Here is a 24,896-nt window from a genome sequence, read left to right on the forward strand (position 1 = left end):
GGAAGCACTGAGTAAATATTTGAATGCTAGAGGTCATTCAGGCAGCATTAGCAGTTCACAGGCAAAAATCCCGTTTATTTACTTATCACCCACTAAACCATGGCCCCTACTCCTGAACATTAAACCATGAAGAGGAAAGGCAGCCCATTCTACTAGTGGGCCACACACACCTTCTCGCTGAGAGAAAGTACAGCCTTGGAGGTGAGACTCCAGCAGGCTGAGAATTACTGCTAAACTAATAAAGACAAAAATAGTGGTTTTGGTAATTACTGGAACCTAAATCCATCTCTGCTTGCCGTGGGGCATGACTCCCCAGAATTAGGCAACAAATCAGCTGTCTCTCCTGTTCTAGAGGGCCCTCCTTCATCGCCAGAGTCTTCAGGCATTGGGCAGAGGCAATGGAGAGGCTGCGGGATGCAGGAACACAGGTTTTTGACGGGTGAAGGAAGCCCATACTCTTGAGCAGCCTTCTCCCTGGACTTTTGAAACATTTGAGTTTCTTGGGCAGTGAAAGAAGTTGGCAGCCCCTGACCTAGGCCTCGTTCAGTCCGTGTACCTGTAAAAGAGGGATTGGTCAGGCTGGAGAAGTAGCTCAGCTCTTTTAAGAGCTGGTATTGCTCTTAAAGAGGGCTCAAGACCCAGCAAGCATATCAGATGGCTTACAACTGCCTCTAGCTCTGGGTCTGGGGTAAATTTGGCATTACTGGTGTCTGTATCCACTGGTCTCTGATATCCACAGACACATGTACTTACACATGATTTTTTTATAATTTATTTTTATTTTATGTATAATGGGTGTTTTGCCTGTCTGTATGTCTGTGTGAGAGTGTCGGGTCAGACAGTTGTGAACCACCATGTGGGTGCTGGGAATTGAACCCAGGTCCTCTGGAAGAGCATTCACCGTTCCTAACTGCTGAGCAATCTCTCCAGCCCCCACAAACGTAATTTAAAATGAAAATAAATTCTTTTTTAAATACTAAGTAAGTAAAAGGAAGGGTTGGTTAGGTCACTGGCCAATCCAGGGAGTAATGAGTACTGAGCCACTTCCCTAGCATCTGGTCTCAACTTACCAGATATGGTGTTTTCCAGGAGAAAGCCCAAAAGACCAGCTAGGAAAATGGGCTCTGCCAGTAAAGAACGCAGGAACATATCCAAAGGACTCCAGCCTACAAAGGGTTCGGGCCAGGCAAGAAGGTAACTAATACTGTCCCAGGGAATAAGTCTTCCCTTTCAGACATAAACTAAGTCCCAGGCCCGGGACACATCTCACTAGGCTGTCATTCCACCCAACCTACCTTTTGTTCCTCTACACACTCCATTCCCACACTCAAACCCTTCCCTTAGCATCCCTTCTCAACAATGTGTCTTCTAAGCTCCCACATACCATTCCAGATAACCTTTGTCCCAGGTTCCATTTCTCTGGAAAGTGGCAGATGAGAAGCCCCAGTCTCTCCCACTTCTGACCTTCTGTGCTCTAGCCTGAACCTCTCAGTTGACTTCAGTCCTAGTAACACTTTGGACCAGATGATTCTATTATAAGGAGCTGTCCAGTGCACCAAAAGATGTTTAACAACCTCTCCAAGCAGTGAATGCCAGTAACAGTCCTTTTTCTCCCCACTATGACGTTAAAAAAAAAAAGAGTCTCCAGACATTGCTAAATGTTCCCTGTGGGACAAAATCATCCCCCAGTTGAAAACCAATGTTCTGGATAAACTAGGCTCTTTGCTACTTCTGCCCTATCTTTTATCTTTGTATGTGATAGAAATGTGATCAAGAATGACCTTATTAGCTGTGCATGTGGCTTACATCTATAATCCTGCCACTTGGGAATCTGAAGGAAGATGATTGCCAAGTGTTTGAAGCCAGTCTAGGTTCCAAAATGTGACCCTGTCTCTCACACTCAGAAATGGCCATTTGCCAAATATGTTTAAGTTTTTCCATCCTCAAAGACCAATTCAGTTCTGTTGGATCACCTCAGACAGAAGCTGCTCTTTGTCATTGAGTACCACAGATTTTTGTTGTTGCTTTTGGTTTGGTTTGGTTTGGTTTGGTTTGGTTTGGTTTGGTTTGGTTTGGTCAGGATCTCACTATGTAGCCCTCACTGGCCTGGAACTCACTATGTAGACCAGGCTGACCTCAAATTCACAAAGATCCGCATGCCTTCACCTCTCAAGGACTGGAATTAAAGCCGTGTGCCACCACCGCCCAGCCTAGAAGGACTTTTGTGCCCTGACCTAGTTAGCTGGGGTTGTCTGTTTGTTTGTTTTAAATGTGTTTTAGGGAAAGGGTTTTGTAACTAATTAGCTTTAACTGTAAACTTGTCACAGCCTGGAGTCATTTGAGAAGACAGTCCCAATTGTGGAATTGTCTAGATCAGATTGGCTTGTGAGCCCGTCTGTGGGAGATTGACTTTATTGGTAATTGATTTAGTAGGGCCTGGCCCACCATACCCAGAATCATCCCTAGACAGGTGGTCTTGACCTGTCAGCCAAGTGTAAGCCAGCCTACGAGCCAGCTGGCAGTATCCCCCATGGTTCCTGCTGTACTTCATTGTGAAATGAGTTCCTTGTTTGGAAGTAAAGCACGTAGCTTAGCAAGCAGGCCTGCCTTGAAGATTCTGCCTTGAGTCCCTGTCGTGGCTTCCCTCAGTGATTGAATGTTACCCAAAACTGTTTAGTGAATCAAACTTTTCCTCCCCTAAGTTGCTTTTGGTCTGAATGCTTTTACCACAGCAACAGAAATAAAACCAAGGAATGCTGCTAGCATCATGAAGTATATGCAAAAATCCCATTGTGAGGCCAAGAATTCAGAGAGCCTAAAACCTCAACCCCACTATTGAGAAACTCCTTTTTTCTTCTCCACCCCACCTACCTGTGTTGAGCAGGATTGGGGCTTCCCGGAGCCACCTTGGCAGAAGCAAGGCCATGAAGATGGAGAAGCCCACAATGAAGACATTTCGCCCAGAGTCAATGTCAGCCAAGTGGAAGCTGGAGAATCCAGCAGACAGAACTACAGCCTGGGTCACTCCCAGTACCCCACCTGTCTCACACAGAAGAAAACAAGGCAGAAGGAAAAGGGCAAAGCTCAGGGTTTATAGGACAGGCAGGTTGTAATGAGGAAAGATCACCAATAGGCTTGTTTCTGATTCAGAGACTCGGTTCAGCTGAGAAAACAAGCACAAATGTTCATAGCCACTCAGAGAAGCTATTTAGAAAGAAACGGCATGAGTCTAGCCAACTGGTTGGGCCAAACTTGGGGAAACAGTATTCCAGTATCTGTCTTCCCATTTGTTCACTCACCGAGCACAGGCAGTGGGATGTTGGTAAGTAGCTGAGCCAGCCTTGGGGAGAGCCCAAGCCCCATGCAGAACAGCCCCACTAGGTGGGCTACTCGCCGTGAGCCAGTCTGCATGAAGAAGAGACACTAGAAAACACTGCCACCTCCTTGCCTGGCCCACTTCTCATCCTTTGTATCCCAGCTTAAATGTGACCCTTCTAAACATCCAATCCATTCAATCCAAAGGTAGGTCTTTGACTCAGCCCACACACCTCTCTTCTCCTGATAGTATTTACTACTCTCAAATTATGCTATATACTTCCTTTTTATGAAGTTCCCAAGAGAACAGGGCTCTTTCTAGCTCAGTCATCGCTGGAATGAGCCTTGGCAGAGCTCCCAATGACCTGGCATGGCAATTTCCTGTTTCGCCACATTCATAGCACTTCTAAAAGCACCTCTCTTAGAGAACTGACTGATTGGGATAGCCCAGCTGACCATCAATCAGTGTGAGTTCCAGCCCCTGTACCTCCAATTCCCCCTCCAGTCCTGTCTCAGATGCACGTACCTGGAAAAGACTCACTGTGCCTACGTTAGGGAAGCTGGATGCAGTGCCCAGGGGACTCCCCAGCAGCCCTGCCAACACACTGCCCAGCCCCTCCAGGCTCAGCCCTCGACTGCAGGCATGTGGTGGTGGTGGAGACAAATGCAGGAGCTGTCCACAAAGGGCATAGCAACCCAAGGAGCTGGTGGAGGTTGCCAAAGCCATGGAGATGCCTGCAGCCAGGGCCCTGGGTGTCAGCAAGGGCCAATCCCACTCACCTGAGGATAAAAGAGGAGTCACCTGGAGGCCAGACCCAAGCCTGGAACATCCCTTGCTTTTAAATGCTCCTGCCACAAGAATCCCAGAGGCTCAAGCTTTTCAACATAATACTATGGAGGCAAAACCACTGCACTCCAGGAGATGATCTACAAGGTCATCTTTGGTCTGACTCTAAATTCTGTTCCGAGTCTCATTTCCTGTCACTTTCCACCGTACTTCAAACACCTTAGTCTTGCTTTAGGCTGTGGATTTACTGTGTTCCTAGCAACCATATGGCCCTTGCATCTGCTATTTACCTACTATGCTGTTGTCTCCTGCCTCCTATCCAACTAAGTCCTACTCTCTTCAGCTCTTACATTTCATCTCACTACTTCAAGTATATTTTTGCTATTCAGGTGTGGTAATGCATCCCTGTAATTTTAACACTTGCAAGGTACGGGCAGGAGGATTCAGAGTTTAAGGCAATCCTTGAATACATTGCAAGGCCAACATAGGCTATGTGAGATCCTGTCTAAAAAAAAAAAAGAAAAAGAAATGTAAGTAAGAGCTGGAGCTTGGGGAGGGGTGCTGTGTGATGCTGTCTTGACATGACCTTTGCACTCCAGCTGTGGTTACCTGCACAAGACCTGTACAAGAGCAAGCCAGTCACAACTCCAGCATGGAAGCATGAGTGGGACCCAAGCTGAGGAGCTATGTTAGATGATGGCTGCTGGGGACAGTCATTTGCTCTACTAGATGGCCTCACACCCATGCTCACACAGGCAGCATGAACTAGACTCAGTAAATACTTTTTTAAAGGACATGAAAATGGGATGGGGATCTGTTGGCAGGGAGTGGGAGAGTTGGATAAGTGGATAAGATCAAGGTGCAGTGTATACATGTATGGAACATGTCAAGAAATAATAAAAATATATTTAAAAAGAACACTTCTTTAAAAAAAATTCTCTCAAACTCTCTAATAGCATCAAATTCCCCATGATTTCCTTAGGTAACGCCTTCCACAACAACAACCTCACATTTACATAGGGACTTCCTTGATACCTGTCTGTATACCCCAACAGAACATCAGCTCCATAAAGCAGATATCATTATTCCTGTATTAACCACTATGCCTACCATGTGCTTAGGGCCTAATCAGAACTCAGCGGGCCATTGTTATGCTGTTAAATGAAGGGCTGGCTTAGAGACTTCAGTGTAAAGCACTTGCTGTGTACGCATGAGGCTAGCATTGATTGACCCCTACCACCATGACAAATTAACATGAATGACAAAATTTCACATACACCAACTCCAAGGCTGTAACTACACAGTTTATCAACAAAAAATGCCCACCGAGGCTGGCAATGTAAACTTGTTAATTGGTCAGACGTTAAGCAGTGGGGTAGAGACTGAACATACATGTTAGTCTCCCAGCCCTGACCCAAATAATACACTGCACTGAAGGGGGATGGGGGATGGGATGACGAGACCCTGTAAGTTGGCGATTTCTCCACCTGCGTTTTGAGAAAAGAAAATTTAACTCAGAAGTGAGAAATGAGTTCCCTTAAATCTTTTGTGAGCCTTGTTTGCTTGCTTGCTTGTTTGTCTGTTTGTTTGTTTGAGGCAGGGTCTCCTGTAGCCCAGGTTAGCCTCAAATTTGATATATAGCTGGGGATGACTTTGAATTTCTGATCCTCCTACCTCTACTTCCAAAGTACTGGGATTACAGATGCATGCCTCCTCACCGGGCTGAATTAAATGCTGAGTTCAAACAAACAGAAACCTTGATTTGAGCAAGAGAATGAGGGTGTAGGAGCAAACCTACCTGGGTGAGGCAGCCAGAACCATGGTGCCTCAGTGGGGTCGGATAGCTGCAGGGGATTAACACTCAGACCCAGAGAGACAGAGATGATCCACACACAGGCCACGGGGGCAAGCACCTGAAGGATAATACTGAGATGGAAAAGAGCTCCCTCCTCCCCCGGAACCTTCTGAGTCAGCTTGGGTGGGGTCAACAGAAACTCAGAAGTGGGGGGACCAACATTCCATGTAAGTCCACACTTTCAACAATTTTATTGATTAGATTAGATTAGATTAGATTAGATTAGATTAGATTAGATTAGATTTTTGAGACAGGGTCTCTCTGTATAGCCCTGCCTGTCCTGTAACTCTCTATGTAGACCACGCTGGCCTCCAACTCACAGAATACTGCCTGCCTCTGCCTCACAAATGCTAGGATTAAAGATGTGTGCCGCCATGTTTGACTCAACTGTTTTATTTTTATTTGTGTATGTGGGGGGTGGGAGAGGACAGTGTTTGAAGGCCAGAAGAGGGATCTGGCTTCTGAAGCAGGCATTATCTGCAGTTATAAGCCACCCACATGTGTGCTGGGAATCAAACAGGGCTCCTCAGGCCCTCTGGAAGAGCAGCAGTGTCTTAATGGGTTTTGTTCGTGTATCCCAGGCTGGGCTGAAACTTTCTAAGTGGCAGAACTTGAATGCCTGAATCCTCCTGCCTCCACCTTGTCAGTGTGGAATCACAGGTGTGTGCCACCTCACCTGGAGCTGCACAGCAGCTAGCCCCTCCAACTTCATCTGCCCAGAGCCCCACCTACCGAAAGAAGTCGGAAGACAGGAATACGAATGTGAGTTGAGGTTGAAGCTGGCCTCCAGGAGCAGAGGGGTACCTGGCAGGAACCCAAGTGCTGAGAACAGACCACCATGAGCAGGATGAGCCTAGCAAAGAGAAGAAGCTTTATGAGTTGGCAGCATCAGAACCCTGAACTATGGCAATGCAGGTGAGCAGACTATCATAAAAGGAGGTACCTGGGAAGAAATGGAAAGGGTAGGGAGATACCCTAAGGTACCCTAGCATGTGACTATGAATCTCAGAGAGACTGAATAAATTAAGGATTCCTTGGATTCCAAATGGAAAAACTGTTATCTCTGCCCAGGGAGCCATGGAACCTGAGCAGCTCTGCCCTCCCCAGGGCCTGCAAACCCACTGGGCCACCATCCCACATCTCTCCGACTCACGTACAGCAAGGCCAGGCCCCAGTGTGCGGAACAGAACTGGGCCACCTCCTTGTGCGCAGAGAGCCCTGCTACAACCAGGCTGGGGGCCAGCACCAGTGGCCCACAGTAGGGGAATACACGGCCAGGCACCCCTAGAAGTCCTATTGTGCCCTGCAGCAGCCCGGATACCACCACTGCCCCCGACACCTGATGGAGTAGACGAAAGGAAAGATAGAAAAATTTCTTTTCAATAGGGCTGACTTCAGCCTGGGCTTTCTAACTAATTCCAGGGACAGGCCCCTGCCTAGTCCCTTCCTCATAGCATCAATATGTACATGACGGAAATAAGACACTCTCCATTCTGGGACCATCCGGTTCTCCTGCTGTATTTTTCTAAGTGCCCACCTCTCGGAGAGAAGTGTTCCAGAGCTCCAGGCCATGGCAGCTTGTCACATTACACAGGCGCAGTGAGAGGGAGGCTGGAAGTTTGGGGTACAGAGAAGAGACATAAATGGAGACTCAGTGCTCTAATGTCCTAGCTGATAACTGGGATAACCCCAAGACCGCTACAATGCCTAGCAATAGTACCTCTGCCATTAGCCTGCCTCTACTCTGTACTTACCGTTTCCAGGTGTCTTGGTGGTCAGAGGAAGCTTCTGGCTTGTTAGCACCAGTGCGGGGATAAGAAACTCTAAGGATGGAGCCTGGATTAGAGGCAGCCTGTAGGAAGAGCAGCCCCAGCAGGCTTGGAAACATGTGGCAGTCAACAGGATTCCCTTGAGTCTCTTTCTGGGAGACTACTCCCTCTCTCAAAGGAGTTCCCCTCACCTGCTGCCCATCCAAGTTTGCAGGACCGTAGACACACCACACGAGAAGAAACTGGAAGCCAGGAGCTGAGCAGGTGAATATGAGAGGCCTCCTGGGGGAAGACTGTGAAGCAGCAATACATGGGAGGCACAGAGCAGAGATGCCAGGACCAGGAAGTGCTGCAGACAGAGGAACGGAGAGGGGCGAGCCTCAGAAGTACCTATATGTAGGTTTTTCATGGTTCATTGACTCCCTCCAAATAACCATTTCAGCTGATGCCAACTCCTATACCTCTACCTCCTACCTGTAGAGCCAGAAGACAGCTGAGACCCCAGGTAGAAGGCCCACACCGAGAAGCCCAAGAGTGGGAGGAGGGATTCTGGAGAGGGGGCAGCAATGGTGGCAGGGGAACAGGGGCATCCTGGGAGCCCACAGATAGGAGAGGAACAGGATGGAGAGGTGATCGGCTCATGCTGTCCTGACTTGATTGTGTCTTGGCTGCCGTAGTTGAGTAGAGTAAGAGGTGAGGGTGGAGTGAGCTGGCTGCAGTAGGGAGGGGGTGGGGGTGTTAATGAAGCAGAGAGAAGGGATGAGGGTTTGGGAGTAGGACACGGCTCTTTCACCTTTGCCCAGCTCTTGTGCAAATTCCATCAGCCATTAACCTAGCAGCTGAGTTCTGGACCCCTCCTTCCCTCCCTCCCTCAAGAATTTTCATCCACATCCCCTGCTTACAGACCAGGCTCTGGAAATCCCTGTTGAGGGGAGACCTATCAAAATAGCCTCAAGAAATATTGCGAACTTCATCAGCATTCAGCATCGTCTCGGTTACGTACGTACACATTCCTCAACCAAACAAGACATGTTCAAAACAAAACTCCTGCATAAAATGCCCACCTCCTGTATGACAATGACCATTACGTATAATGCGTTCACTGTGAAGCAATAGTCCTAGTAACCTGTGTTTTAAAATGTGAAAGCTTGGGCACAAGTAAACCAGAAGACAATGCAACAGTCTGCGGCCCACACCCATGAACAGGATCACTGTGGATGTGGCAGCTACACTGTCAGCTGATAATGATGCTTTACTGGTAATTCAGGCGTCTTTATAAACAGTACTGACACTGGTGACCCTAGTGTTCTAAAGCAGTGAGCAAATTTTTGTTAAAACATTGAATGAAGTATACATTTACTTTACATGGTAGTATAATTCCCAGGAAATTGAGTTCAATTTTTTATTTTTGAGAATATTACATTATTTCTCCCTTCCCTTGACACCCTCTCATATGCCCCTCCATATCATCTTTCCAATTCACGGTCCCTTTTCTTTGTTCTTAGATATTCCTAAATATAGCCTGCCAATCTATATGGTAATTCATATGTCTTCAGAGCCGAGCATTGGCTGTTGGATAACCAGTTGGTATGCTATTCTCTGGGGAAAACTATTATTATTCCCACTCTCAGCATTCCTTAGTTGCCTTTGTGTAGGGTTAAGGCCTCAGGTTTTTTTTTTTTTTTTTTCAAAATGCACAAAAATGTTTCATGTTTGCACTTTAAAAAATAACATGATTGGCTGGGGGTGGTGGCACATGTCTGTATCCCATCACTCTGAAGGCAGATGTTAGTGGATAGTAAGTTCTACATCAGCCTGGACTTAGCGAGGCCATTTTCAAAAGCAGGCAACTCCAGGCTTAGATGAAACAGGATGTTCATATGCATGAACATAATGTCTTGAGAACTGTTCATAGTAAAGGAGGTTTTATACCCTTTAGGATATCTGGCATTCCACTCAAGCTGAATAAATGCCAGTAGCATTCTCAAAGATTGTTAACAAAAGGTCAGTACATTTCCACACTGACCCTAGAGGGCAGCTGCACCCACCAGCCCACAGACCTTTACTCCTAGCCCCCACACTCCCTAAATGATCTTCAGCCGTCAACTAGCAGACCAGAACACCATAGACTGTTCTTCCATTGACGACCCAGCTCTAGTTCTTCAACAACAGCTACTTCCATAAGTCACTCTGGTGAAGAGGTCAGCAGGGCTTGCCTTCTAGGAGCTCAATTAAGTATGTGTTTCAAAGCCATAAGGATCCACAAGGCTGGTACCCACCCGGAATATGAAACAACAGACAAGGCTTTCCCAGGCCTAGAAGAGTCACCACTTGTATCCTGTGGCCCACCACATCCGGCAATTTCAGGGCCTCCACGGTAGCAGCAGCAGGGATGCAAGGAAGCTCAAAACAGGAGCCAATAACCACCAACCTAACAGGATGTCTAAAACAGCTCAGAGAAAACGCTTATGCATTGACAGGATCATGCATCTCACTTGGGAGGTAGATGAGGGAAGGAAGATCCTCAGGGACAATGCAGAAGGAAAAGGCGAGGCCATGCAACAGAAACCGTTTATTGAAACTTCAGTTCTACAAAAGCATGAAAAACCCAGATACAAAGCAGTGGTGGCCAGAAAGGCCTGTGAAGAGAACACCTAGAAAGAAACCAGTAGAGTAGGAAGCCTTAGAGCAGGACGCTAAAGTTGGAAGACAAAAAGGACAAGGTTGAAGGCCCCAGCAGCAATCCTTGGCTGTGACAACTACATCCACAGGATGAGTGTGGCAAGCTTCCAGCCTCAGGAAGCCTTCCCTCCCTCAGCAACTTCCATCTTGGTACCATCTGTCCCTGGTTTTCCTGACTCAGAGACATCACACAGAACCACATCAGTGCTTCTTTCCTCTCCTCATCCACTTCCCACACCTCCCACCTTTATCTTTCCATCTTTGGAAATTTCAAAGCAAAAAATCTACCTGCCCAGGCTTGGGAAGGCAGACAGATAGGTGCTTCTCTGTCACCTGTGACACACCCCTGGTCACTGAGCTGAATTTGTCCCAGGCACCATCGGTGCCCTGGCCTACTAGCCAGGTTCTGAGGTCTAAGGGAGTGAATGACCTTGTCTTGACCCATAACCCCTTAGGTTCCTACCCAGGAGGACAGGGGACTAGCTAAGAACCCAGAGAGGTAACAAACATCTAAATCCAAGTTTTCTTCTTCCAGGTTCTCAGGGAACTCCCATGCCCTCTTAATGCACTCCTCCAACCCCATCTAACCAGGGAAAATGAAAGACTTCAGTCGGGCCAGCTCCATGACACTAAAAAGAGAACACTGCTGGGGTTGGAGGAATGGAGGGGCCACTGGGCTCCACAGCCAGGGTGGGGCCACACCATAAGTATGGTAAAAGGGTCGAGAAGGACCAGTAGACACCGTATGGTTAGGCTGGTGGCAGATGCGGCAGTTTGGGGAGCTCCTCTGGAACTTCTGACAAAAGGGACATTTGTGAAAAAGAGTAGATGGAGCAGGAAGGTCTGGAGGAGGTGTCGGAGGGCGTGTCAGCGGGGCCAGAAGACTGCCCCAGGGCGAAGACAACTCTGTGTTGCCTTCCAGGCAGCTAGAGACATTAGGCAGGCACTGTGGCCCAGGGGATGGTATGCAGGGCTGAAAGAGGTTCTTGGAGACCACTGTGAGGTCAGGAGGACCTGGTGAGGGGCTGCAGGATAGCCCCAAAGACTGGTGTATTACAGCCACGGATGCCACAGCTAGGGCCACACTGCTCACATATGCCACAGCTAACAGGCAGGACAGCTGCAGGAGAGAAGATAAGACAGTAAGCTGTTGACTGCCTTTAACTATTCCCACACCCAGTCTCTCAAGCTGAAGCTCCCTGTAGCTCCCTCTGCCTCCCCCACTCTCCCATCTACTCTCAATCTTCTTCTGAGCCTTTCAGGATTTTCTTTCTTTCTTTCTTTCTTTCTTTCTTTCTTTCTTTCTTTCTTTCTTTCTCTTTCTTTTTGTTTTTCAAGACAGGGTTTCTCTGTGTAGCCTTGGCTGTCCTGGACTTCTTTGTAGACCAGGCTGGCCTCGAACTCAGAGATCAGTTTGCCTCTGCCTTCCTGAGTGTGGATTACAGGTGCCTGGCTCAGAATTTGCTTCTCAACACTCACATGTGCTTATCCAAGCCTACTCAAGTCCTTCCCCTCTGTAACCCTTCCTCACCTTTACCAGCTTCTGGCAGAGGGAGCCCAGAGAGAGCTGCCACACTGGCTGCTCCAGCAGCACACACAGGTCTGTGTAGGTATACCAGCCCCGCCGTCGTCCTTGCTGCTCAGCCACACTGGTAGGAAGAAACCAGGGGTTAGGAACTCTCCTGCAGCTAGCCCAAGGGTACCTTTATACCTTTCAGGACCCATGAGAAGTCACTAAGGAGTTAGTTAAATGCACAGATCCCTAACTACCCACTGGCCCAGAAGGTGAGACCAAGACCTAAACTGTACATAAGCTGCTCCCACCACCAAAGGAGGGCAGAAGAGTTACAAGATGAGCACTTTGAGCAATCCTTTTTGCCATTTACAGAAATCTCATCTGTAGTTCCTATGGCACTGGCCTAGGTCTCCAAATGCCTCAAACCCCTCTTACCAATTCCTGGGACTCACCAGCTCTCCAGCCAACTCAGCACCTCAAAGATCTCCCTAGGATCAGTGTAGAGACGCCAATCCTATGTGCAAGAAGAAGAAGACAGGCATGATAGTTCATTACTATGATCGCAGTACTTGGAAGGGTGAACAATTGTGTTGCTGTAAGTTACAGGCCAGCCTGGGCTATAATATAAAACTATCTCAACAAACCCTAAATAAGTAAGAACAGGGAAGAAGACACACTAAGCTCAGCTGCAGCCAGAGACCTGATCAGAGCAGTTCCACCACCAGCTGAATAGATGTGCCAGCTGCTATCTGAAGAGCTTGCATATACTGTGTCATGTAATCACCACCTACCTGACCTTGAATTATCCCCTCTATTAAGTACAAGGGGAGAAAATAAATCTAAGAATGATCATTGCCTGTACAGAGCTCAAAATCTAAGGCAGGAAAAGTTTAAAAGCAAATATTCGGAAGCCAACACTGCAGGTTCTGCCTCAGAGTATGTCCTTCAAGAGGGAAATATCCTCTACTTTTAGACTCACTGCTCCAGGAACCTCCAGACTAGTCATGAAAGGACAGGAAAGGAAGACCCTACCAAAAAGACACAAACAAGTCAGACATACAAAGCCCAGTACAGTAAGCACACCTACAATCAGCAAAAGCAGGTAGAAGCAGAAGCAACAGGAGGCTCATCACAAGGTCAAGACCAGCCTAGTCTACACAGTGAGTTCTAGGACAGCCCGATTTAAAGTTTATTCATTAAAAGACAGGGCCTGACTATGTAGCCCTGATTATCCTGAAATGGACCATGTTGGCAGAAATCTGGCAGGGATTAAAGACATGTACAACCACGCCTGGCAGAAAAAAGAAAAAACAAAAACAAAAACTGAGGCTGTCAATAGTTCAGTCCATGTATGCAAGCATTTGATCTCAAGAACCCATGTAAAAGAAGTGGACATGATATATAGCATGTACTTATAAACTCAAAACAAACAAGCCAAAGACAAGACAGACCCCTGAGACTTGCTGGTTTTCCAGGCAGCCTATGCCAGGCCAAACAAGAGACCCTATTTCAAAAAGCAAGGTAGACAGGTCCTCAGGAACAACACTCAAGGTTATGTGGTCTAAGCCTGCATAAAGTCATGCATGAATGCATAAAAAGAGTTAAAGACGACAACAGAAAGCTGAGAGTGAACAAAGAATGAAGGAACATAAAGATAGATGAGAAGCTGCTGGTGGTGGTGGTGGTGGCAGAGGCTGCACACACCTCTAATCCCAGTCCTCAGGAGGCAGAGGCAGGTGGATCTCTGAGTTCAAGGCCAGCCTGGTCTACAGAGAGAGTTTCAGGACAGCCAGGGCTACACAGAGAAGCCCTGTCTCAAAACAAAACAAAACAAAACACCCAAAAATAAATAAAAAATAAATGATAGATGGGAGAAGCATCACTCACCATGGCACTCAGGAAGCCCCTTTCCAAGGCATTGAGAGTAGGCACAGCAACTCCCCCAGCAGCTCCCCATTCATCATTGAAGACCTCCTCTTCCTCCCCTTCATCATAAAGGTATTTACTAGCCACCATCTGCAGAGAAGCCAGAGGCGGCATCAGCGGAGCCCACACCTGGTGCCTGGCTCCCCAGGAAAGTAAAGGGAGGGGGAACCTTACCATGGAGATCAGAAACAAATCAGAAGACGACACATGTTGCAGGTAGTCTGGGTTTCGGTGCCGAAGCCTCTCAATATACACCAGAGCTAACATCATAGCACAAGGGGAAATACAAGCCTCTCTGGGAAGTGGAAAGGTTCAGTAATTAAACCCAAGGGGCCTTCAGCCCTTGAAATTCTCAAGATGCTCATCTTTGTCTTTACACTTTGTCTTTAGAACAGTAACATCCTACACACCCACTCTTATCTACCCCTGCAATCCCAGGCTCACCGGGACACATGGGCTACGTATTTCTTCTGGAGTCGGCGAATAGGACTGGGTGCTGCCTTCTGCAGGAGTTCCACAGTAATGTCTGCAAGGAGACAGGGGAGCTCAATAAGCAACCCCCAACATACACACCAGTCCGCACTACTGTCAGGGAAGAGCTAGGTCTGTAGGTCCTGGGCACATGACAGTCACAGAAAACCAGAAACCAAATTCTCCTAAGCTGGGAAAGGCAAGATGAAACATGCCTGAAATCCCAAAACTCAAGAAACGGAGGCAGGAGAATTACTACAAGGTGGAGGCCAGCCTGATCTATACAGTGAGTTCCAGGCTGGTCAGATCTATGTAATAAGACGATGCCTCAACTCTTCAGCCCTTGATTTCCTCACCATACTTCCACCCCATTCTAAGCTTGGGTGGTCTCAGCTATTTCCAGCAGGAAGGCTTCTTCCTCTGTTGAGTCACTCTTGTTTATCTTTCACTGATGTTCATCTGAGAAGTAAGTGTGCCTTGTCTGCTTGAGCAACATACAACAAATATACTTATAAACTAAATATCTGACCTATAAATTAAAAAGGGCAGCAGGACTTGAAATAGAGCTCTGGGGTAGAATGCTTGCCTAGCGTACACAGGCCCTAAAAATAAGTGACTGCGATTTATGAGCTGTTTTTACTCATGTGGGCTAAAAGAATGTGAAACATGGCCTGTATTGTCAAACCAAGTACCAACCGAGCTAGCTCTGATGAGACACAGTGCAGTACAGAGGGCTAACCTCCAGGCATTTGTTGACTACTAACAATCCAGTCCTCAAGGCTCTCACTTGCCCAGTCACACACACAAACACAGCCACACACAGCCTAACCTGCCACAGGGCTGGAGAGCTCCTCCAGGCTGCAGTCTGTCTCCAAATCCAAGCCATAATAGAGTCGCCTTCGGATTCGAGCGCTCAGTTTCTGGTGTCCTGGAAGGAACTGAAACAGGGCCAGGAGTAATGGAGGGTGAAGGGCAGGGAAGGGTTTGGTGGAAGTCCTGGGTCGGGACTGGAAAGCTTTAGAGGGTAGCAAGCTGGCTTTGCTGCCACTGCCACTGGGGCTAAATCCATCCAGCCCCGAGTTCCCAGGGCTAATGTCAGACTAGACCTGTCCATAGGGGGAGAAAGATATTATCCTGTGATTACCCTGCCGTCACTGAGGGCTTCCAGGAGACTAGAAAACTAGAAACGAGAGGGACCCCAGTCTAATCACTAGTAGTTCCCCTCCTATAACCCGAGGCTTTGCCTCCAGGCCCAAGCGGCCCGAACCTCCAGTAGGCATTGCTCAGAACAGCCGCCCAATCCCCGGTATGGTAAGTAAGAGATCTCCCATTCCCTCGGATCCGGAGGGGAAAGCCCCGGAGTCCGTACTCCCAACCTCGGGAGCCTGTGCTCTCACCGTGAAGTCCTGGAAACCAGTGAGGGAGAAGGTGCCTTCTTCGTCCAGGAGGAGCCCAGCCAGGTCCATCGCGCCGTCAGCCGCCACCCTGCGAAGGTGGAGGAAGGGATGGAATTGTAAGTGACTGGCGGAGCGGTCCTCACCCGTTGGCCCAACAGCCCGCCTCTCCCGAGGGCCTCCTCCCCTCCAGCCGGCAGCTGTAGGATGCCTCTTCCTGTTCCGCGTGTGACTGGGCCTCCCGGCGCCCAACGACTCTCGCGACGCTCACCAGGCGTGGTGGTGTAAAGAGGTACGAGGGCCAGAAGTGATCTGTGCCCGTGCCGCGTCTGCCTGGCGTTTACAAGCTGCGGGCGTGTCGCCGACGACTCAGCGCCACGGGCAGGAAGTGCCACCCGCCCGGCCCAACCTACAACTGACAGCTTCTGGGTCTTGGGAACCCCAAGCACCCGGCTCTGATTTTCGATACGGTTCCCCGGGAACCGTGACGAACCAAGGGTGAAGAAGGTGGCCAGACTTTGTGGTGCAGCTATTAACCAGATCAACACGAGAGGCAACGCGGCGAGTGGTTTCCCGGATTTTAGTAGGGAAGATGCACTTAATCAGCAATGCTTACACGAAAAGATGAACAAGAAACTTACCTGTGGGAGAACTGTGGACAAGGTGGGAGGGAATCTGTTGAACCTTTACGCCCCTTAAGAACTTAAAATTGTAAAACTCGAATACATACTGTATTTTGTAATTAAATGAGCTCAGAAGACGTGAAGCCCCAAAGCACGATGTTAACTAGGCTCCCAAAAGTAAACAGCACGTAAACGTTTTATTTTTAAACACGCCTTCCACCCAGTTTGCCGCTGAAAGGTTTGGGGAGGAGGTCCGACGCTCGGGGAAGGAAGAAGCAACTTTTCTATGTTGGTGAAGCTGCTTTTAAGTTATTAAAAGTCACGCGCCGGTGTTTGTTTATCCGCTGAGGGGAGAGGGGAGGAGACAGGAGACGACGGGGGTTGAGTAATGGGGATGCCGCCGCCCTTCCCGATCCGAAGCAGATCCTAGCCAAGATCCTGGGAGCCTGGAGGCCCGCTCCCTCCAGGCGGGGCCTCACAGGAGTTACGGGTCGCCCGCGAATCCCCCAGCCGCCTAGACGGTACGGGGGGAAGACCGCCGGCTGCGCAGCCTCGACGCCTGCCCGGATCACTGCTCCAGCAAGCCCGGAGCTACACCTTGCGTGGATTCGGGATCGCGGCAGCCGCCAGTGCGCACGCGCGGGCCTCCCATCCGGGCTGTTTGGCCACGTCACGTGACGGCGCCGCCTCACGTGACCTTGCCCGCAGGTTCTGCTCGCCTGGGCGTGCGCCCCCTTCCGCCTGACGCGCCCCCGGCGGCGGCCGCGCAGCCCTGGCTCCTCGCGGGCTCGGGCAGCGGCTGCGGCACGGTGATGGCGAGCAGCGGTGGCGGTAACACCGGTGCGGGTGGCGCCTCGGGGCTGGGCCTGGGCCTGGGGCTGGGCCTCGGCATGGGTGAGGCCACCGGCGACGCGGAGGAGGAGGCGGCCACGGCTGAGGCAGTGGGACGCCTGGCCACGTCCCTGTGGCTGCGGCTCCGCGGCTGGGAGGCGGTGCTGGCGGCCGCACAGAGACTGCTGGTATGGGAGAAGCCGCTGCACAGCCTGGTCACGGCGGCCACACTCAACGGCCTCTTCTGGTAACGGCCGCGGAGGAGGGGGCGGGGCCGGGCTGCGCGGGAGAGCGGGGGCGGGAGGACCGGGTGCACCCTCCCTTCGAGGGCTGTCAGCTGGGGCGGTGATCCATCATCACCAGGTTGCCCCGTTTCTTAGTCTCTTGGTGACGGCTTAGAGGACCATCTCCCAGTCAGTGGGTCTTTCTGTCATTTTCGATGGGTTTGGGAGCCACTTACTCCCGGCTGAGATACCTGTCTCCCTAAGGTTGTTGTCTTCATCGTCCCTCCGGCCCATTTTCCTGCTCAGCATCTCACTTTTGACCTATTTTTTGCTGGATCTCTGGCATCCTCGCTTTCTCCCCGACGTTTCAGGTGAGTTTCTTCACTCCACATGCACTGTTGTGCACCTGCCTTGTGCAGCACAGCAATGCCATTTGCCTCCTAGGCATGCTCCACGCCCCTCCTTCGTTTTTGTTTTTGTTTTTTCTTTTTTTAAAAAAAGAAATTGCCTGAAATGAGAATGGTCACTTGCCCAGAATTAACGGTCTTGTGAGTTTAGTAGTATAAACTGTAGCGTTTAGAGCTTGGTGTGGTGGCGCAAGCCTTTAATCCCAGTTCTACTGAGACAAAAGCAAAGGGGTCTCTGGGAGTTGTAGGCTAGTTTGCTCGATTAGGGAATTTCAGGCCAGCAAGAGCTACATTGTGAGACAATGTCTCAAAAACTAAATAAATCAATCAAAATGAAAGATTGTGGAGTTTGTAGCCAAAGCACCTGAGTTCCATTCCCTACTCTGCCCTTTGCCAGGTGTATGGCCTTGTAAAGAATTGCAAAAAGTACTGGATGTGGTGACACAGGCCTTTAATTCCAGCATCGGGGAGGCAGAGCAGGTGGATTTCTGTTCTAGGCCGGCCTGTTCGTACAGAATGAGTTCCAAGACGACCTGGGCTACATAGAGAAACTTTGTCAAAAAACAAAACAAACGAGACTTGCAGACTTCACAGGACATGATGGTTAAATGGGTGTCTACAGAGAACATAATAGGATTGTCACTTTTTTTTTCTGCTCTTCTATACTCACTTAATATGTATCTTGGAGCTACTGTGTATCTGGCTGTGTATTAATTACTTGAGACACAGAAGAATGAAGTGTGGGCTCCTATGTTTGATAAAGGTAAAGTCTAAAGAAGGAAACAAAGATGGGCCTGCTAGCACTGGCCTCCTGTCCAAGCTACTTGAGAGGCTCAGGTGGGGAGGGTGCATAGGCCTGCCCTGTCTCAAGAAGAAGATTGGGGATGCAGCTCAGTGATAGAGCACTTGCCTAGCATTTGCCCCAGGCTCAATTCCCAGTACTGCAAAAAAGAAAGACAGGAACAGAAACAGCATGTTGTTGGTGTAGGAAGGAAATGCTCTGGGCCTCCTGTAGTGTTCTCACTTTGTACCTGTGAGAGACAAGGGGATCGCTGAAAATTTTTGAGACCAAGAATGCCAAAGAGAAGCGGCTCTTTCTGATTTAGAATCTCTCAATGCCCCTTGCACTCTTAATTTACCCTTCTTTTTTCTCCACAGCACCACCTCTTGAGGAACCACACTCTGACAGGTGAGTACAGCTCACCTTTTCAAGAAGAGGCCTAAACGTGGTCTCCTTGCCAGTTCAGCTCAAAGGGGAGCAGCTCTGTGGTGTCTGTGGACATGGGCCCTACTATAGTGAAAGACTTACAGCAGGCAAAAGTGCTTGGCCCTAGGCTTCTTTGTATGTAGATGCTGTGTGCCTTCTCTTGTCGGGGTACAGGGTTGAGTACCCTGGAAATTGGCTTCCCAGGGCTAGGATGACCTCCTTTGGGGGAGGTGGGGTTTTCCTTATCTCCAGCTTGAAGATCTCATCAGCAATCTCAAAGTGATTTGAGTGCCTTAGAAAGCTGGTTTCTGAGGCTTCCAAGGGTCATATCATGTCTTCCCAGTGAGGGTGCGGGGTCAGGCGCCCAGCCGCACCTGCTGAGTGTGCCCGAGTTGTGCAGATACCTGGCTGAGAGCTGGCTCACCTTCCAGATTCACCTGCAAGAGCTGTTGCAGTACAAGAGGCAGAACCCAGCTCAGGTAAAGCTCCTCCTGTAACAGTTCCTGGAGCCAGAGGGGATGGGAGAGGAGTGGTGTGAGCAGTGTCTATTATAGATTTTCTGACCTGGTTCCCGTCCTTACGCCAGATGAATTGTAGTGTCTTCTCCAGGTGACTGGGCACATAGTCTAAGCCCAGTGTTTTCATACATCCTGTGCTCTTCTCTGCAGTTCTGTGCTCGGGTCTGTTCTGGCTGTGCTGTGCTAGCTGTGTTGGGACACTATGTTCCAGGAATTATGATTTCCTACATTGTCTGTGAGTGGAGGCCATCCCTGTTGTTTCCAAAGCCTTTTCTGTTCTTCTTTCCCTGGATTGACCCAAAGGAAAGACTGCATTTTCTTTGTCAGTTACCCATCAGGGGAGGAGAATAGTAGATGGGGGAAGTGGATATCACTGTCTTGGGAAAGGATCTCATCTCTAATTAGACCTGCCTGTTCAGGGGACATTTGAATGAAGGCTCTAGGGAAAGTAGCCTCCTGAGATCTGAGTGGACTTTCCAACCCCTAGTGCTGAGTATCCTCCTGTGGCCGCTGGTGGTTTATCATGAACTGATCCAGAGGATGTATACGCGCCTGGAGCCCTTGCTCATGCAGCTGGACTACAGCATGAAAGCAGAAGCTGATGCCCTGCACCACAAACATGACAAGAGGAGTAAGGGATTCTCTTAACCCAGGACAGTGAAAGGCATAGGGGGTGGGAAAGCCTGCAGTTTATGGCTCATGATGTGTCCGGGAATTTAAATCATTTCTAGTTCCTTAGCTGTAATGGTCCCCACCATTGTCTCTGCTCATCATTGCCTTTTTGCCCTTCTCTAGAGCGGCAAGGGAAGAATGCACCCCCAGGAGGTGACGAGCCACTGGCTGAAACAGAGAGTGAAAGTGAGGCAGAGTTGGCTGGCTTCTCTCCAGTGGTGAGGTCCAGGGAAGATGGGGTGTCAAATAGAAGGCTAAAGGGAAGCTGGGTATTATGATGCACACCTATAATCCCATTTGAGAGGTGGAAGGAGAAGAACCAAGAGTTCAACACCAGCCTGGTGGCGGTGGTGTACACCTTTAATCCCACTCAGGAGGCAGAGGGAGGTGAATCTCTGAGTTCAAGGCCAGCCTGGTCTACAGATGGTGTTCCAGGACAGCCATGGGTACACAGAGAAACTTTGTCTCAAAAAACAAAACAACAACAACAACAAAAAAAAAAAAACATAGAAAAAAAAAACATAGAAAAGGAGCCTGGTTTTCATTTTATGGGTTTGAGACCAACCTGGTCCAAATAATAAGATCCTATCTCCAAGAAAACCAAAAAGGCAGAATGGGACGGGAATGCATCTGCTGTAGAGCTACCACTTCTCAAGGGGTAAAGTGTTCTTATCTCTTCCTGTTGGATTCATCCTGGTTCTCCTGTAGGTGGATGTGAAGAAAACAGCACTGGCCTTGGCTATTACAGACTCAGAGCTGTCCGACGAGGAGGCCTCTATCCTAGAGAGTGGCGGCTTCTCTGTGTCTCGGGCTACCACCCCACAGCTGACAGATGTTTCTGAGGGTATGAGTAGTCTTTTCCCTTCTTTGGTATTCCTGCTTCCTGATACTGAGTTGCTGCTGGCTGTGTTCTTTGAGTTCTAAAAGTGCTTCCTCTAACATTCTCAAATTCTACCCTAAGTTCCCAAAGACCTTAGCTCACTATTCCATCCTGTTGCTTTGCTTTGCTTGGTGGTGTGTTTGTTCTTTTATTGTTTTTTAGGTCTGTTTATATGTGTGAGTATTGGCCGGCATGACATGTATGTATGCACACCACATGCATGCCTAGAGCCTGCAAAAGTCAGAAGAGGGCGTCTGATCTCCTGGAGCTGGAGATACAGATGGTTGTGAGCTACCATTTAGGTGCTGGGAATTGAACCTGGTCCTCTGCAAGAGCCCTTAACCACTAAACCAACTCTTCAGCTCTGCTTTGCTTTTTGAAAAAGGATCATAAAGCCGGGCGTGGTGATACAGTCCTGTAATACCAGCACTCAGAGAAGCAGAGGCAGATGGATCACTGAGTTTGAGATAAACCTGATCTACAAATGGAGTCCAGGACAGCCAGGGCTACACAGTGAAACCCTATCTTGTAAAAATAAAAATAAAAATAAAAACTCCCAGAGAGAGAAAGGGTCTTAGATAGTCTAGGCTTGCTTTGAACTCTCTTTGTAGCAGAGAATGACCTGAACACCTAATTGCTCCTGTCTCCACTGTCCAAATGCTGGCTAATATTACAATAGCCATGTGCCACAGGGCTGGCTTCCCAAGTTATCTTCATGAACTTACTGGCTTTTGTGGCTAGTCAGAGAAACCGGCTCTTTTTTCAGTTGTTGTTTTTTTTTTGAGATAGGGTTTCTCTGTGTAGCCCTGACTGTCCTGAACTCACTTTGTGGTCCAGGCTGGCCTTGAACTCAAAACAGTCCACCTGCCTCTGCCTCCTGAGTGCTGGGACTAAAGGTAAATCATCCCATTTTTAACTCTTTCTTCTCTGCACAGATTTGGACCAGCAGAGCCTGCCAAGTGAGCCAGAAGAGGCTCTGAGCCGAGACCTGGGGGAGGGAGAAGAGACAGAGCTGGCCCCTCCTGAAGACCTGCTAAGTGCTCCTCCAGCCCTCTCAAAGCAAGCCCTGGATACAGAAGAAGAGGAGGCTGTAGTCAAGGAAACCTTGCTTCAGCTCTCATCCCCTCTTCACTTTGTGAATACGCACTTCAATGGGGCAGGAACCCCCCAGGATGGAGTGAAATGCTCTCCTGGAGGACCAGTGGAGACCCTAAGCCCAGAGGCAGTGAGTGGTGATGTAATGGCTCCACCCAGCACCCTCTCACCCCCACTTTGCCTTGCTGAAAGTGGTCCAGTTTCCCTCCTGTCCCCCTCTGTGCTCCCATCCCTTCCCCAGGACTCACCTCAACCCCTGGCTGTCCCTGAGGAGGAAGAGGCACTCACCACTGAGGACTTTGAGTTGCTGGATCAGGGGGAGCTGGAGCAACTGAATGCAGAGCTGGGCTTAGGACCAGAGATGCCCCCCAAGCCCCCTGATGTTCTGCCTCCTCCTCCTCTGGGGCCAGACAGTCATTCTCTGGTACAGTCAGACCAAGAGGCTAATGCAGTGGCTGAGCCATGAGCCATGGCAGAATGAGCTGCAGGCATACTAGGGCTTCCTGACTAGGCATGTCACATTTTCTCTTCTCTCTGCCACGCTGGGGAGAGACACTGTGTGGAGAAGCTGGCTGTCAGATGGAAGCCAGCCTACTCTCTGCCTGCCTGCCTGCTGTCCTGGGACGTGGTATAGTACCTGTGCCTAGGATTGGTTTTACATTTGTAAATAATTTTCCATTTGGGTTAGTGGATGTGATCAGGGCTAGGGAAGTCTTTCCATAGCCTACACTTGCTTCCCTGCCTCATCTCTTTCCATTCTACTGTGTCCAAAGCCCTGGTGGTCTACCTTTCTTTTTCTTCCTATCCTCAGGGACCTGTGCTGCTTCGCCCTCATGTCCCACTTGGTTGTTTAGTTCAGGCACTTTATAATTTTCTCTACTGTCCCACACTCCCCTTGGCTTCATTTCCCTGCCGTGTCCTGTCCTTAGCAGCGTGATCCCCACTCTTCCAACTCCTCTTTCTCACAGGCACTGGCCGAGTTTTAGGGTGGGTTCTCTTCTGAGAAGGAATAAACCTGGAGTGGTATAAGGCCAGTAGTGCTGCGCTTAGGCCACTGTGGCCTCGAACTTGCATTGTACCCTTGCCCAGTCAGCCCACACGATGCAGGACTGCAGGCCCCCATAGCACTTTGCCAGCACTGGGGTTGATGGGCATGCCTGCTCTCTTTGAGGTGAGGGACTTCCCTTCTGTCTTAGAGAAGAAGAACAAAACCTACTGGACCAGTTGAGACCCCTGCTCGGGTTTAGAGTGGGTAGTAACATCTGTGTAGGTGTTAACTGGAAAAATAAAGTGTTGATTGGCTAGAGCTGCTGCTGCCTGTGTCACTGTGAGCTGCCTCCTACACTGTGCACTTTGCCCCCTCCTCATGCTTAATGCCCCTCATGCCTCTCTTGGTTATTTTTCTTGATGTAAAACAAAACCAGAAGCAGGAATTATCCTGACAACCCTACCTACTCCTCAATCATCTTCCGTGGTTGTATGCTATGTAGTTAGCATGTGTGAATAAATTACATGCAGGAGGAAATTGCCTTGTCTTCCCAATCAATGGAAACATGGAGCTATAATAATTGTTTCCTACTATGTGCCTAAGCCTTTGGTATTGTTTCTGTAAGTCAACTACCTACATGCTAACAATTTAATCCTAATGGTACAGGCCCACTAACTAGCATTGGAGGACTGTACATATTTATATAAACTGGCTAAAGGCCAAGAGACTTAAAATGGTATCTCATCTTTTAAAGTATAATATGTGTTTGATTGATACTGTTTTAACTTTTGTGTGTGTGTGTGTGTATGTGTGTGTGTTTTGGGTTTTTTGGTTTTGGTTGATTTGTTTGTTTTTGTTTTTGTTTTTGTTTCTTCAAGACAGGGTCTCTGTGTATCTCTGGCTGTCCTAGAACTCAAACATTTGCCCTCCTCTGCCTCCAGAGTGCTGCGATTAAAGGCGTGCGCCACCACCACCTGGCTGATTCTAAGTGATTTATATATGCTAATGTTTTGAGGCTTTTCCTCACTTTTAAAATGAATTATCTTATTGCTAAGCATAGTAGCTCACATTTATAATCCTAGCATTTGGGAGGCTGAGGCAGGATGATTGAGAGCTTCAGGCTGGCCTGGTCTACTGCAGGAGAAGACCCTATCTCAAAAAACAAAAGCCCAGGGCTGGAGAGATGGCTCAGAGGTTAAGAACACTCACTGTTCTTCCAAAGGTCCTGAGTTCAATTCCCAGCAACCACATGGTGGCTCACAACCATCTATAGTAAGATCTAGTGTGCAGGCAGGATGTTGTATAAATAATAAATAAATCTTTAAAAAAAAAAAAAAAGCCCACCACAATAAAAATACTGCTATCAACTGCATTTTTTATTTTTATTTTATTATTTATACAGTATTCTGTCTGCATGTGTGCCTGCAGGCCAGAAGAGGACACCAGATCTCATAGATGGTTAAGAGCCACCATGTGGTTGCTGGGAATTGAACTTGGGACCTTTGGAAGAACAGCTCTTAACTTCTGAACCATCTCAGTTGCCCTCTCAACTCCATTTTTTAAACACAGCTTAACTTTCTGAAGGTTCTCACAAGGATCAAAGAATGGAGCTATGATTCAAACCCAGTGGGTGATGCTGGCAAAGAGTTAAGCTCCTCTCCAATGATGGACACACAAGGGAAGAAGTTGGGAACTAAGAAAACAATCTAGTGTCCTGGTTTTGTGGAGAGTAGCAT

At 48.7% G+C, this 24,896-nt stretch overlaps 3 protein-coding genes across 6 annotated transcripts; 1 reads left to right on the top strand and 2 right to left on the bottom strand.

Moving 5' to 3' along the window:
- Positions 1–47: 47 nt before the first annotated feature.
- Positions 48–10,176, bottom strand: Slc23a3 (solute carrier family 23 member 3). 3 transcript variants are annotated; one of them, XM_060368644.1, is made up of 12 exons: positions 10,006–10,176; positions 7,918–8,075; positions 7,712–7,809; positions 7,495–7,568; positions 7,115–7,296; positions 6,690–6,810; positions 5,901–6,015; positions 3,842–4,095; positions 3,300–3,405; positions 2,872–3,039; positions 1,071–1,166; positions 48–556 (listed from the first exon to the last, which is right to left on the bottom strand). In XM_060368644.1, the coding sequence occupies exons 2-12, from the start codon at positions 7,926–7,928 to the stop codon at positions 267–269; spliced, it is 1,515 nt and encodes a 504-aa protein (XP_060224627.1). In that variant the 5' UTR covers positions 7,929–8,075; positions 10,006–10,176; the 3' UTR covers positions 48–266. The 3 variants fall into 3 exon arrangements, with proteins under 3 accessions (XP_060224627.1, XP_021520381.1, XP_021520372.1); XM_021664706.2 differs by lacking the exons at positions 3,842–4,095; positions 10,006–10,176 and adding exons at positions 6,552–6,554; positions 8,201–9,983 and having other exon boundaries at positions 5,901–5,946; positions 6,690–6,779; XM_021664697.2 differs by lacking the exon at positions 10,006–10,176 and adding an exon at positions 8,201–9,980.
- Positions 10,177–10,283: 107 nt separating this feature from the next.
- Positions 10,284–16,958, bottom strand: Cnppd1 (cyclin Pas1/PHO80 domain containing 1). Of its 2 annotated transcripts, none has more exons than XM_021664740.2 (9): positions 16,357–16,958; positions 15,719–15,806; positions 15,151–15,259; positions 14,295–14,376; positions 14,025–14,145; positions 13,812–13,940; positions 12,377–12,438; positions 11,940–12,057; positions 10,284–11,528 (listed from the first exon to the last, which is right to left on the bottom strand). In XM_021664740.2, exons 2-9 carry the CDS (start codon positions 15,785–15,787, stop codon positions 10,992–10,994), a joined length of 1,227 nt encoding a protein of 408 aa, XP_021520415.1. In that variant the 5' UTR covers positions 15,788–15,806; positions 16,357–16,958; the 3' UTR covers positions 10,284–10,991. The 2 variants fall into 2 exon arrangements, with proteins under 2 accessions (XP_021520415.1, XP_021520424.1); XM_021664749.2 differs by lacking the exon at positions 16,357–16,958 and adding an exon at positions 15,987–16,338.
- A 53-nt stretch (positions 16,959–17,011) lies between these two features.
- Positions 17,012–23,478, top strand: Retreg2 (reticulophagy regulator family member 2). The gene is made up of 9 exons (XM_021664725.2): positions 17,012–17,416; positions 17,658–17,764; positions 18,959–18,989; positions 19,351–19,486; positions 19,676–19,760; positions 20,013–20,156; positions 20,321–20,415; positions 20,906–21,041; positions 22,013–23,478. Exons 1-9 carry the CDS (start codon positions 17,151–17,153, stop codon positions 22,636–22,638), a joined length of 1,626 nt encoding a protein of 541 aa, XP_021520400.1. The 5' UTR covers positions 17,012–17,150; the 3' UTR covers positions 22,639–23,478.
- Positions 23,479–24,896: the final 1,418 nt, after the last annotated feature.

The sequence above is a fragment of the Meriones unguiculatus genome, chromosome 15, assembly GCF_030254825.1.
Source record: "Meriones unguiculatus strain TT.TT164.6M chromosome 15, Bangor_MerUng_6.1, whole genome shotgun sequence".
Taxonomy (NCBI): Eukaryota; Metazoa; Chordata; class Mammalia; order Rodentia; family Muridae; genus Meriones; species Meriones unguiculatus.